Source organism: Theobroma umbraticum, unplaced genomic scaffold, assembly GCF_002168275.2.
Source record: "Theobroma umbraticum cultivar Fairchild unplaced genomic scaffold, ASM216827v3 scaffold_95.0, whole genome shotgun sequence".
NCBI lineage: Eukaryota > Viridiplantae > Streptophyta > Magnoliopsida > Malvales > Malvaceae > Theobroma > Theobroma umbraticum.
Genome location: NW_018397257.1, coordinates 2,063,164 through 2,078,000, shown reverse-complemented (window position 1 = coordinate 2,078,000; position 14,837 = coordinate 2,063,164). Strand labels below are relative to the sequence as shown.

The following is a 14,837-nucleotide window of genomic DNA, read 5'->3' as shown; positions in this document are numbered from 1 at the left end:
TTTAAAAGATCAGAGGGTGCAAAATAAAACTTGTTACAAGTCAGCACCGAGCTTGCTGTGTTGTTCCTATTTGGCTGATAAGGGTAGTGTCGCAACACTGGAAGCATGGTGCCATGGCATCAAAGCTGTTGTATTGGTGTCTTTTGCATTCTAGCCTTTGTGTTATCCCTGATGCAATTCAGCACTTCCTTTACGATTTTGACCATGATCCAATCTAAGCTAGATGAAGTGATAAACATAAAAGTTGTAGAGCTTTTGCTTACCTTTCTAGTGGTTCAAAATTTACAAAAATCAGACTTCTGTAGCTTAAATTAAACTCAAAATAGTGCAGCATGTTGAGGCCCTCTTAAAACCAACTAGCATCATTCATTGCCATTTAAGCTCTATGTTTTTGCACACCTTCAACAATAAAAAACTAAATAAGTATGGGATTAAATTAGGACTTTTTGACTAGAAATTAACTAAAATTGTTTAAATGAAAATGCTATTACTAATAAAGCATATAAAATACCTATGCATTACTTAAAAACTAAAACTTAGCTCTGTTTAGACTCCAAAAATGATAAAGATAACTCTATATAATAAAGTTATTAGAAATACCTTGAAATGATTTAATTATGCTTGGGAAATGGAAATTGGATATACTTGGAACCTTGCTTATTCACATTGAATTGGAAACTATATTTTGATAAACACTCTTCCGTTTATGCTTGTTCCCTCCCTCGGTATCTACTCATATAGTCTTTGTGGCTCACACATTAGTTTCCCTTATTTTGTTTATAGATCAGTAGACTACTTGACTCAACATCTACCATTGTTGGTTTTAGTAGGTGATTGATAAGGCATCTAATAAGCATCAAACCTTTTTTGTAAGATGAACTCTGGTGGACTTGTCCATTTGATATACTCTCAATTTTGCTTATATTTGTAATGAATGTTATATTTATACTTTAATATTTGAGCAATATTTTGCTTCATATATATACATATATATATATATTCATTTCATGGTGATGCATCCGATGAGGTAATGAATATTGCATTCAATTTATTTGTTTTGTGGCTTGCTTGGGCTAAGTGGGACCTTCTCATTAGATCCTTGGGCCGATCATAAGATTCAAGTTTGGTTCGTAACATAGATGAAGTTGTATAAAAAGTGCCAATTGTATAGTTGACTAACAAAAGTTAGTTAACAGTTAGTGAAAGGGGTTTATTTGACACAAATAAAAGTTTTAAGGCTTAATTGAATGCAATAAAAAGATAATGGCTTAACTGACTTTTGTGGTATAGTTTAGGGGCTTATTTGGGTATTTGGCCTTAATTATTTGTTGAAAGTATTCCCATTGGATGTAGGAAATCTCAAATGTATACTAAAATAGATTTTTCTTTTCAAAAAAAAAATTGCAGATAGTTACAAGTTTTTTTCAACCCAAAATAAGAAAAAAATGCATAATTTAGATCAAATTGAAGAATAAGGGCGTAGATCTATCTAATCAGAGTTTTTGCTCTGTTTTATCTAAAGGGACTTGAAAAATGGATTGTGATTGGGATATTGGGAAAGGACAAAGAAAAACAAAAGAATTTTTTTTTTGTTTTGTGTTATCTTTGTTAGCAATTTCCATGTTAGCCTTTTTGCCACATAAACAAGTGCCATGTTATCATTTTTTTCCATATCAACACATAATTAATGCCTTGTTAACAAGAAATGTCATGTTAATTTGGTCGAAATGTCATGTCAACATACTTAATGGTGAAAATTTAATGGTGTATAGTTAGAGACTGAAATTAACATATTAGAAATACACAAGGACTCAGTTTACACAAGTTGTTGTACAAAGAGTAAATCCACATTTTTTTATAGAGTACCAGACTAATTATATAATTTAACCAATAATTTAAGTTACCTTTGTTTGATATATTTTTTATATTTTTATTGGTTTTTACTTTCTAGAAAAAATGTTGGAAGAAAGATGTTAGCTTTATTAGCTTTAAAATGGTTATAGTTTTGAAATGAAAAAATGATCAAAATTGCTTGAATGATTTTTGAAATTGTTTGATTGAGTTTTAAACTTAAATTATTCATGTTAAAAACTCCCATGCATCTACTTTTGAAATGTCTAAGTACTTGGCATCAAATTGGTTAAAAAAGAAGCATTTTTCATGATTTAAGTTCAGGGATCGATCCCCTTTTCAAAGAAGGTGCATGATCTTTGCTGTCTTCCAAGGATCAATCCTTGGGGTCTAAAGCTATCCGTTATACATAAAATTCAAAGGAAAAATGCCTAGTTTCTTCACCTAATCATCTTTAACAGCTCCAAAGCTTCTCCAACTATAAAAAGAACTTCTCCAACACATTTTGAAAGTTCAAAGAAGTGAGAAAGACACCATTTGATTTAGAATCAAGTCTTATGAAGAAGAAGAAACCAATCTAGAACAAGCAAATCACATTCTTTCACTTAGCTTTTAAGCTATCTTTAAGCAAATCAAATCTTAGTGCTTTCATTCTTATTCTTTGTATCAATCATACTCTTCCAACATTGTACTCATTTAGCAAAACCCATATCCTAGAGGTATCTTTCCTTTCATCTTGTAAATGAGAAAAAAGGGTTTTACCTTAGCCTTTAAAAGATAGTGTTTAGAGGTTATGCCATATCCTTGAAAAGGCAAGGTTGTGCTTGATCCTTAAAAAGACATAAAGGTTTTAACTTAGTCTTAAAAAGTTAAGGAAGTTGTATCATATCCTTGAAAATTCAAGGTTGTGATTGAATCTTTGAAAAGGTATTATATTGAATTCATTTGTATTGAATTCATTCCATAGTGTTTAAACTCCTTACTTGGCTAGGGAAGATGACGTAAGCACCTAAGAGAGAATACCAAACCTCTATCAATCATTTGTGTAATTTTCTCTTTACTCTTCATTATATATAAACTTGTACATTTAACTTTGAAGAGTTTGGAAAATTTATTTTCAACTTTCTTTTTCAATGATTTATTTATCAAATTATTTTTGGTATGTTTTAAAGTGCAAACAAATTTAAGAAACTTATCTTCAAACTTGCCTTTATTAAAAGTTGAATTTGTTGAAAAGTTGTTTATAAATCTAATTCACTAGAGGATATTTCAGCATTATTATTGAGCTAATATTTTTACCAAAAAGAAAAAAAATAATTAGCTTAAAAATGATAAGAAATTAGGATTAACTCTTTATTTTAAAAGTAAATTTTGTTTCTTTATTTTCAAGAGAAGTAGTTTGACTAGTAGAAATTCTCGAGAGTTTCAATTTATTTCCTTGACAAGCCAGCTAAATTTTTTACTAGAATCATTTTTCTTTTTCTAGGGATAAGTCTACCTAGGTAGTTTATATATAATTGAGTTTTTCATGTTCTTTTCAATCGGTATTGTATGTTATGTGAGTAAAAATCTATCAGTGCATTTTACTCCAATTTGTTTTGATAACTTTCAATTTTAAGATTAATCTGTTTTGTAAAGTTTCATTTGTTTTGATATAAAATATATTTTTAAGACTTATAGATGTAAAACCTTTTACTAGTCAACATGAAAAATACTCATTAATCACGTAAAATGTCTTACACTTTTGAGGGGTATAAGACATTTTTCATGGACCAAAAAAAAAAAACCCTCTTATACTAAGTCTAACAATATAAGTTTGATGAATATTAATATTTAACTTAAAATATTTAAAAAATTAATATTTAACTTAAAAAGTTTAACTTAAGATGTTAAATTTAAATATTCAATACTATTAGAATTAAAAAATATTTTTTAATGAAATCATTCAATGCAATTAAAATTTTTATTTATAAATTGAATAAATCTTACTAATAATTATAATAAAAAATTTTCAATAATCATTTTTTGATAAATATACATTTATAAATATAGGTTTTGGATGACTTACAAAATTGATAAATATTGATATCTTTATAATGTTATGGCAAAAGAATGATGAGAAGAAATTTTATTTTTTTTGAAAATTAGGGCTTACTTTTATTACAAATATGTGGTTAAATGCATTGGAAAATATCATTATTGATTTTGCCTATTTTCATTCTTAATTTTGATCTTAAATTAGTGAAAACCAAATGACACTGTTGTTTTGTAATCAACTCCTATTTGTATCTTAACCCTAGATAACAATACCAGTAATGGTGGAAAATATTTTTCATAGGACAAAACAAATACTTTAAAATTTTTTCGATAATTTATCTAAATAATAAAACATATTAAATTTTTTCATAAAATATTTTATATAGAAAAATTTTTTCACAACATGTTATTTTCCGGTTACCAAATGGGAAATTGAAAATTTTATCAGAAAAAATTTTCAATCTTTTTCCCTATTTGGAAGGAGAAAAAACTTTTAAAAATATAAAATATTTTACGTATCAACGAAAAAAATTGTATTAATCAACGTAAAATGTGTTATGTTTGATAAGGGTGTAAAACATTTCTCATCTGCCTTTTTTTACAAAAAAATAGTTTTGATAATTTATTCAAATAATAAAAAATATTAAATTTTTTATTAAATATTTTATACAAAAATAGTCTCCTTCAACAAGTTATTTTATGATTATCAAGTAGAACCAAACTAAAATTTCTTTTAAGCCTTACTTAAAACAAGCAATTGAACTTTGCTGTATAATATAACCGTGATGGTCCTAAAGGTTAAATATTAGTAAAAGGAGCATGAAATCGTTTAGGAAATAACGAATGGTTTGGGACAGCATAAGTATATAAGAGAGAAGGTGCTTCGAAGGTAAAGATGGAAGAGAGATTCCAAGCCAAAGCAGCGTGCAGCATGAGATTCCATTCAGTTTTCTATTCTCTTTTGCTCTTCTTTTTGGAAGCGTCCAACGCTCCAATCTTTAATTTTCTTTTGATTTCTTAAACAACTTTGAGTCTAACTTCTCCAAGTGTCATGCCTTCGTGCCTTCACGAATCTTGCTCCTTTCCTCGTTGACCAAATGAAATGGAGAGCAGAGGAGAGGACAACTACTCAGGCCTACCTCATATAATTATATTATCAAGCCTTGACTCCTGCCTCTCTATGAGTGCAATCTTTCTCTTCTTTCTTGGTTCTTCTCATCTGGAGGAAATGGCTTGCATGTCCCTGGCCTAATATATCCAGATAATCAAATGATTTAGTCAACTCAACATTGAGAAATCAGTCATACTAAAATGTGGAACAAATTCTAGCTGACAGGCTGACAAGAAAATGAGACAGCCTGCCCACTACCTTATATCAACTTCAAACTTGAAACCCTTTCCTAACCCTTCCCCTTATATAAACCAGACCCCTTTTACCTTTTCTTCCACCCAAACTTCTCTTCACTCTATCTGCAATGGAACACCGAGTTGAAAGGCAGCAGAAAGGTGTTTCATCCGACAAACATGGCAAGTTCAAGGAGAGAATTGCAAACAATATTAGCAGAAGCAAGTTTGTTGGGGTAAGGCAGAGGCCTTCGGGGAAGTGGGTAGCAGAGATCAAAGACACAACACAGAAGATAAGAATGTGGCTGGGGACGTTTGAGACAGCTGAAGAAGCTGCCAGAGCTTATGATGAAGCTGCATGTCTTCTCCGGGGTTCGAATACACGAACCAATTTCGCAACTCATGTTCCTAGCAATTCTCATCTGTCTTCGAAGATTAGAAACCTCCTCGATCACAAAAAAGGTTTAAGGCAAGGCAATTCTGCAACCAACTCGAAGAAAACCACGATTAAAGCTAACACTATACTTAGTAGTAATAGCAGCAGTAGCAGTAATGCTAGTAGTAATGACAGTTTTCTATCCAACAGCGGCGATGATAGCTTTCTAGCATGTAATTCCATGAAACAAGACATCCAGATCTTTGATGGTGCATACAGGCCAGATATGAGCTATCGCATTGGGGAACTTGAACCAGCCACGTCGCAGTTTGGTCAGTCCTGGCCAATCTCAACGGGGTTTGATCAGATTCCTTTAAACCAACAGGGAGTGCAGTTGCCACAAACTCTTGGTCCTCTGTCTAATGCAATTGATCCAGAGCTACTGGAATTCGAACGCTTGAAGGTAGAAAGACAGATAGCAGCATCTCTATATGCAATGAATGGAGTTGATGAGTACCTCGAGAGTGAGTTTGACCTTGGTGATATTCTCTGGGATCTTCCAACACATAGCCAGTTGTTCTGCCCAAGCTGATTCTCTCTTTCTACCATGGAATTTGAAGCACATTAAGGCAGCTGGAAAACTTCGGCAGGTGGCAGCTATGCTGCTGATTGATGAGTAAAATTGAGATTGTCTGTTTCTAGTATCGCTAGGAGGAAATTCTATTAGGTGAGGCAGGAACAACAATTTTTCGCTGTTGGATGCAAATTACTACTTATTTCAGTTATGCTCTGCAAATCTTGTTTCTCTTACTCTTTTAAGTCCAGAATAAATGCTGGTAAATCTGCGAGTATCAATTTTTCCTAGACTGATTTGTCAAAGGAGAAGAGATATTTGCTAGGTTCGTTCATGATTGATTCCTAGCCATAATGAGCTTTCCATTCCATGATTATATATTTCCATATTGACCTTTGTACATTCTTATGCATATCCAGTTTGGGAAGCATTCCGAAATTAACTCTTTCAAGCATTTTGAGAAAAGCAAACTCTTAAGCCTCACTCCATCCCTATTTCTCTTTCAATGAGCCTTATGAGTTAGAGGAAATCTTTCAAATACTTTCCTGTTATTTACTATCATCAATGAAGTTGTACATGATTACCATATATGTAACCGATCTTAAAACTCCCCGGGATACGAGGAATACAGCATGCAAAAATCAACCGGATATGGGTGACTATCACAAATCAGACAAGTGGAGGCTCCAGGCAAGTTCAGGTCAAGCTCGTTGAGATGCCGTGTACTCGTTTGGATCTGTAGCATTGTTTGCAGCAAATGATCTCTGCCTGGAGTTTTAACTTTTGGTTTAGAGAAGCCAAAGGTTGGGTTTGCATAATAATTTACTGGTCATTTCTACCTGAATAAGTACTCTGCGCCATGTTGCTTCGGTTCATTTTCGTGAGGCGCACTCCTGACAAATCCTAATCTTATACCAAGGCAACACCCATTGCAAATAAATGTTGAAAATCTTCCTGCAATTAGTGAGATGGTCGAAGATAACAATATAACCGTTATTTATGAATCAATACGGTTTTCACCCGAGAAATATCTAGACTTGAGTTTGCATGGTGGAAATGTATACTGCTGAGTTTAATGAGCCCTAAACTGAACATTTTCCTCTATTATCTGCGTTCCTTCAAAGGAGGGGACCAAGCACACGAGCATTAATCCAAGAATATTCCATCTTTATAACCGACAGGATACCAAAGCCTGTGAAGCAACTTTTCCTTACCCTCTCAATATGCACAGTGAAAGAAGATAGAAATACTGAGGCATAAAAGACCATAATTTCTTCAATTTCCCCCTCTCCCAAGTAATTTTAGCAATTTTATGGAATCTGTTTAGAATTCAGTGCTTGAACATTTATCACCCTCAAGTTCGATATATAATCCCATGCCAAAAACCCATTTACATGTGGCCATTATACTGCTAGTACGATTTTTTTTTTTTTGCCAAGATTATAAGGCTATTATGTGCCTAGAAAGCATCTTTCATATATAAATGTAAAAAGCATTTCTAATATTCACCCATAAAAAAACACATTTCTGAAGAAAATGGCATGCAACGCAACTCTAAACATTACTTCAATGAGATGGCATACAAAGGCTTTAGAAGATTATAGGGACAATTCGACAATCGCACAGCACCCGTAAAGATGACAGTGCTAAACAAGAAGACAGAAGGATAGGACACCGGGAAAGGGGGTGGGCAAACCGTCATACACTGAACCATCTTCAAAGTAAAATTCCTTTGCATAAGTACATCAATAGTCCTCACCTTCCTCTTCATCTTCCACACCTTCAGCACCAACTTCTTCATAATCTTTCTCAAGAGCTGCCAGATCCTCACGGGCTTCTGAGAATTCACCTTCTTCCATGCCCTCACCAACATACCAATGCACAAAAGCTCTCTTCGCATACATGAGATCAAACTTGTGGTCAATGCGTGAGAACACTTCAGCCACTGCTGTATTGTTGCTGATCATGCAAACAGCTCGCTGCACCTTAGCAAGATCTCCCCCAGGTACAACAGTTGGGGGCTGATAGTTAATACCGCATTTGAAGCCAGTTGGGCACCTGCACAACCCAAGAAAAAGGTTTTTCAGACAAAAGGGAACATTGAACACAAGGACAACCTCAGGTTGCATTACTGTATATAAGCAATAGCTATGCCCACATTAACCCCTTAGCATTTGATAAGCTCCTAAAAGTAAATCTAGATAACCTAGTATTTTGTTGGTGAGGCATGGGGCACATGTCAGGTTGCATGAGTCAAACTTCACAAAACAAAATTCTGGTGACAAGATGCTGTTCCTAAAGCATTCATGAGGCACAGTTTATTATTTGGGAATTGACAAAATTTCTTTGCTAAGTAGAGGAAATGACAACTACAGTGGCTGAGGGTGGAGTAGTATCAATGGAGAACCAGTGATGTAGAGCTTTCCATCCTTCTAGACCAAATTTCTCTTACCAGTCAACAAACTGCACAGTTCTCTTGGTTTTGATAGTAGCAACAGCAGCATTAACATCCTTGGGGACAACATCTCCCCGATACATCAGGCAGCATGCCATGTACTTCCCATGCCTAGGATCACATTTTGCCATCATGCTTGCGGGCTCAAACACAGCATTTGTGATCTCAGGAACTGATAATTGTTCATGGTAGGCTTTCTCAGCTGAGATGACAGGTGCATATGAAGAGAGCATGAAATGGATACGGGGATATGGAACAAGATTGGTTTGGAACTCTGTAACGTCCACATTAATGGCTCCATCAAATCTTAAAGAAGTTGTCAAGGATGATATGATTTGAGATATCAGTCGGTTCAAATTGGTGTAAGTTGGTCTCTCAATATCTAGAGATCTCCGGCATATGTCATAAATTGCTTCATTGTCCAATAGCACAGCGACATCTGTGTGCTCAAGAAGGGAATGAGTGGACAAAACGCTATTGTAAGGTTCCACAACAGCAGTTGAGACCTGTGAGTTTAACAAAGAAAAATCCAAAGGTGAGTCCTACACTATCAAGTCAATATTTTTTCATAATATTTTAAAATAAATAATCATGCTCCAATAAAAGTTTCCATATTTTAGAATGCATACATAATACCACAAAAATATTTCAAAAGCTAAACAAAAAGGGTAGATATAGCAAACAGAAGTGTGATTGCCACAGGCTTTTCTGCCGTCTGTGGTGTCTGGACTCAGAAGATATCCATGGGTTACCAGTATCAGAACATGCAAGTACCTGAGGTGAAGGATAGATGGTGAACCCAAGCTTTGACTTCTTTCCATAATCTACTGACAAGCGCTCTAACAACAAAGAGCCCAAACCAGAGCCAGTTCCACCGCCAACAGCACTAAACACCAAAAACCCTTGCAAACCAGTGCAGTTATCAGCTAACTTCCTAACTCGATCCAGGCAGAGATCTACAATTTCCTTCCCAACTGCAAAACAAAAGCGGAATCAGACGAAGCCAAAAATACCAACAGCATTGAGAAATTGCAGAAACGGTGCTTCTTACTTGTGTAGTGGCCTCTGGCAAAATTATTAGCAGCATCTTCCTTGCCAGAAATAAGCTGCTCAGGGTGGAAAAGTTGACGGTAAGGACCAGTCCTAACTTCATCAATAACAGTGGGTTCCAGATCAACGAAGACTGCTCTAGGCACATGCTTTCCGGAACCCGTTTCGCTGAAGAAAGTGTTGAAAGCATCATGCGCTACACCCACAGAGGTGTCACTGCAATCACCATTAATCTTCATCAACACGCAGTTTTTCAAAGCAAAATTGGATCAAAACGATTCACCAAAGTTACACCTATCAACTGACACAGCAGCAACAGCAATACTTAAAAGAACAATTAGCAAAAGAATACCCACTTTCTTTCAAGATAAGACGATCAACTATTGTTCCTTTACAGGACTGAAAAGCGTTGCAAATTTTAGTCATGGTGATCGCTTCTCTAGGATAACATTTTAATTAATTAATTTCCGTTAAAATTGAGTACTGAGAAATTCCGAAACAATTTAAAAAGGAAATGATAGAAAAAGAAGAAAGAATGAAAGGCAAAACCTGGGCATCATTCCATCAGGGTGAATTTCATGTTCAAGACAATAGAGCTCCCAGCAAGAATTCCCAACCTGAATCCCAGCTTGGCCTATGTGGATGCTTATAATTTCCCTCATCTCTCTCAATCCAAAAGAATCCCCTTCTTCTTGTGCAAATGCAAAGTAATAAATGGAAACAAAACCACAATTTCTCTGGTTTTCAATTAATGGGATTTTATCATTCTTTGGCGTCCGTAGACGGGCTCCGCCTGTGGCGCCAGCCTTTACGTGGAGCCCACGTTTTCTTTTGCACGGGGCCCTCTTAAATGCCTATCCTTGTCTCTTCCCCTCTCACAGCTCAAACGGAGATAGAAAGAAATATATAGCTTTTTTTAAAAAAAAATTGATTATTTATTTTTATTTTTTTGTAAATTAAAGTTAATATTTAACTGCTATTTATTTTAATTCTATGGGTACTTAAAATTTTAAAATTAACTTTTAAAAATTTCAAAACTCAAAATATCCTAATCTTATTTTATAATTTTCTAATTTTCATATGATATCACAAAGAATTCTAATTAAAGTTGGTTAAGTTTGACTTAAGAAAATTACAAAAAAGATATTCAATTTGGTACAGAGTAACAAAAATGAGATTTTAATATACTTAATTAAGTTTAATGATATTTAATGTTAGAAAGTAAAAATATAAACAAAATTTATATCACTTAATAGAAAAAAATGGAAAACTAGACATTAAAAAAAATAAAAAACTTTAATTTTTTATGTCTAGAGATAAAATGATAGATATATTGAGATAAAAAAATTTGTTACATAAGTATTTATTATAACGTCAACCATACATGCTCTAATATTTTTTGAATATTTTATTTTAATTTGTCGTATTTATAATTCATGTAACAAGATGTCACGTGCTAGAATTTAAGCTCAATCTCGTGTAGTCTTAACCTTTGAAAATAAAGTTTAAGTAAGAGTTAAAACTCGTAAAATAGCGAAACCAAAAAGAAAAGGAAAAGAACGAGAGCTTTTAAAAAATAGAATGCTTTGTATTTCTCTGTAGTGTGTTATAAATGAAGAGCCACCTATTTATAAACTAAAAGTCCCCTTATTAGATAAGATTAGATTACAAGATAGAGATAAAATAAAAAAAAAATAATGATAAGGGATTTAATTTGAAGAGATAATATTCAAATTAAGTCCAAATCTTAATCTAATATAGTAAATCTACATCTAAACCTGGATATATATTAACAAATCTAAAGTTCAAATTAGATTATGCTACATGGGCTGGGCCAATTGTCTGGTCTATCAAGGTTGTCTAGCTTATCTAGATTGCCTAGCCTGCTTAGATTATCATTTGTTAGGCTGCTTGGCTTGCCTGGATTAGCCTGAACTCTTAGGCCATGACATCCACCCCCACTCATTCCAACAACGCCCTTATTGTTGAGAAATGCACTTTTACGTCACAGTCGTCTTTTTGCATGTCTTTGCTTCAAATGACCTCATTGGGTGCACTTTTGGCTTCGACACACTTCTTTGGAATGCACCATCTCCTTGGGCACTTGTTTTGGACTAATCCTTCATTGCTTCTACCTTTTGGTCTCATGAATTCTTAGCTGGTCTCGATGTTTTTGTGCCCATATCTTGGGTTTTTTTGCCCTTATTTGTGGCAGCCCACCGTCATTGGTCTTAGTCTCCCTAGGACTATATGACATTTAGCTATCGTTCGTTGCTTCCCAAAGTGCAACACGACATTGCCTAATTTTAGTGCACTCTTTAGCTCCCTTGACCATGGATGATAACACTCTTTGCCACTACAATAGTCTTTCTCCTTTCCTTATTAACACTAAGCTCCCCAAGCATGAACGCTCATTGGGTCCCTTTATACATTAGTTGTCACTTTCGTTGCTTGGATCTTCTTTGTCCATCATAGAGGCCACAAGCTTTTATGCATGGGGCAATCCTTTGTCAAGTGCGATTCCTCGCACAAGAAACATTTAAGGGGCTTTCTTTCCTTACCCTTCCATTTAGTGGCTGCCTTGGTCTAACGACATGACAATTTTATGTCAGCCTCTTCTTTTAACCCACTATCTTTCTCTTCCCCACCATTGTCATTTTTCTTAGACTTGGAAAAGAAAGGCTTATTGTCAGATTTGTGTAAATTCAATAATGATTTTGCCACGGTCATAGCCTCTGTGATGTTCAGCATACTTTTCTTTTAAAGTTCTAACTTGGCCTATGGTTTGAGCCCACCCATAAAAGAAAATACTAATTCCCTTTCACCAAGATCATTAATTTGGAGTAATAACTCAGAGAATTGTTAACATATTCTCTTACCTCACCTTGTTGAGTAAGCCTATTGAGCTTGGCACTACCTTATCATCTACTTACTCAAGATAGAATTGCTTTCAGAACTCCTTCTAAAACTCCACCTAAGTGTAGATGATTGCTCCCTAATAACTTTGTGATATAAAGTTATTTGGACTTAATTTTGATATTAATTTAGCTAAGTTCTTGTAGTAATGCATAGAAATTAGTAAGTTTTATTTAATTATTAGGTTAGTGAATTTAGGTAAGTCAATTTAATTTTAGTTGATTTTATATTCAATTTGGTGTTAATGTGATTAAGATAGGTTGTAATTGATTTATTTGTACTTTTGTAGGTTTAATAAAGAATTTTAATGGAAGAAGGAAAGCAATTTTAAGGTACAGCCTTCCATTGCATATATTTCGATATTTTGACTATAACTCTCTCTACAAAACTTCAAATGAGATGATTCTTGAACCTTTGGAAAGCAGACAAAAAGCTACAACTTTCATGTTTACTACTGTAATGACTGCTCCTCGATCGCTACAGGCGTTTGAGTCCCGCGGGAGATCCTGTCAAATCCCAGAACAAGCCTTACTTAAAATGTTAGTTATTATCTCATAATCATACTATCAATCTGCAAAATTATTTCAATCCGTAAACTCTATGTGATTAAAATTGAACAAATACTTGTATAAACTGAGTAAACTTTTAATTCACATAATCGTACAAACGATACATCAAGACTTAAAATCTCCAAATGTACATTTGAATTGACAATAGTGTCTAACCCCATAACAAATTACTCTATGAAGACTCGACCTTTAACAGTGGCGTGACTCATAATAAAGTGTTATGAGATGCCTTTACCTATCCGCGGTGAGCTAAAAATGTCGATGAATACACGTTAGACTAAATACTATCTGCAAAAGGGAAATAAAGAGGGTGAGTCTCACAAACTTAGTGATCATCGGCTCCGTGAGCAGGGCGTAGATGGGAAACAAGCATAAGGCACGTAAGTTGAATAATAAAACCGAAATAATCAAATTATGATCTTAAGAGACCAAATCATTAGTAGGACATTTGTGCCTTGTAAAAATAATGATGTAATCATAATTTAATATTTCACTTGGCAAAACAATGCCGAAAATAATGTTACGAAATCAAGTTCGAACATCAAAAACATTGATTGCCATACAAATGTGAGCAATAATATAAAGTAAGCAACAATATAAAGTAAGCATGCTCCCAAAATTGTGGCATATAAAGAAATCAAAGTATACAGCCACGTAAAACATCTCAAGTTAGTCAAATAATCACAAAAAGATTTTTTTGAAACCAAGGGAGTTGCACAGAAATCTCAACTCTCCACCATGCAAACGAGTATGCGTAAAAATCTCACAAGGCTCTCGAGTAGGTAAATATCGTAATCACCTGTGGACCCACTTCACGTAATAACATTCGGGAGCTCTGCTCCACCGGATCCCCACATACCATGGCAGTCTCAATGATGTTGGCCAACATCAGAGAAATCAAGCGGTCCCAACCGTGAATATCACCGGTGGCCTAGCCACATATAACAACTTGTGGCCTTACCACGTAAATCACAGACTATGACCCCAGCCATGTCTAACAGCCCATCAGTGACCTAAAGGTTATCTAGCTAGAGTTTACTTGTGCACAATGGTCACACTTAACCGAAGTGACTGCCGGCCTACTCTCGACGCTCTCAGTTTATCAAAACCATTTTTAAAACCAAATCAGGTTTTACAAGGCTTTTCCTTTTAAATCCTTTCAAATCAAGGTTTGATAACCCCTTTGAAATTACTTTTCAAACTAAATGGCAATAGCGTAAATATTTATATACAAATCAAGCTAAAACGGAAGCTCAAAACTTGCATTTTTAAATCGTTTAACAAATGCATTAGCTATGCATATCATACAAAAGAATACAAGGCACAGATTTTGATACAAACATTGTGAAAGGCTTGTTTCCCAGTTTCTAAAACTCTTTACGTGTATAGCTTATCTATAGTTATATCCAAATCACTTTAAAAACACTTGCATTCACAAACTTCCTATGGTTTCTACTAGCTCATGCTTTCCACAATAAAAATATATAAATCATTGTAAATCCATTCAAAATTACCTATCAAGGCTAACAGTGCATGCTATCCACAAATGCTCTTAAGAAAACTAATCACGTTTATTAACGTAAATCAATATATAATACGAAGATTTTAAAATCAACACCCTCTACTCACTTCACAATGGCGAGATATCACTTCGCCACTAATCCA

The 14,837-nt window shown here is 34.3% G+C and overlaps 2 protein-coding genes across 2 annotated transcripts; one reads left to right on the top strand and one right to left on the bottom strand.

The window, feature by feature from the left end:
* The first annotated feature begins 5,276 nt into the window (after positions 1–5,276).
* Positions 5,277–7,741, top strand: LOC110411951 (ethylene-responsive transcription factor ERN1). The gene has a single exon (XM_021422325.2). The coding sequence runs from the start codon at positions 5,364–5,366 to the stop codon at positions 6,198–6,200; it is 837 nt and encodes a 278-aa protein (XP_021278000.1). The 5' UTR covers positions 5,277–5,363; the 3' UTR covers positions 6,201–7,741.
* LOC110411950 (tubulin alpha-3 chain) lies at positions 7,707–10,545 on the bottom strand. The gene is made up of 5 exons (XM_021422324.2): positions 10,237–10,545; positions 9,689–9,903; positions 9,412–9,611; positions 8,635–9,143; positions 7,707–8,240 (listed from the first exon to the last, which is right to left on the bottom strand). The coding sequence occupies exons 1-5, from the start codon at positions 10,347–10,349 to the stop codon at positions 7,928–7,930; spliced, it is 1,350 nt and encodes a 449-aa protein (XP_021277999.1). The 5' UTR covers positions 10,350–10,545; the 3' UTR covers positions 7,707–7,927.
* Between the last annotated feature and the right edge of the window lie 4,292 nt (positions 10,546–14,837).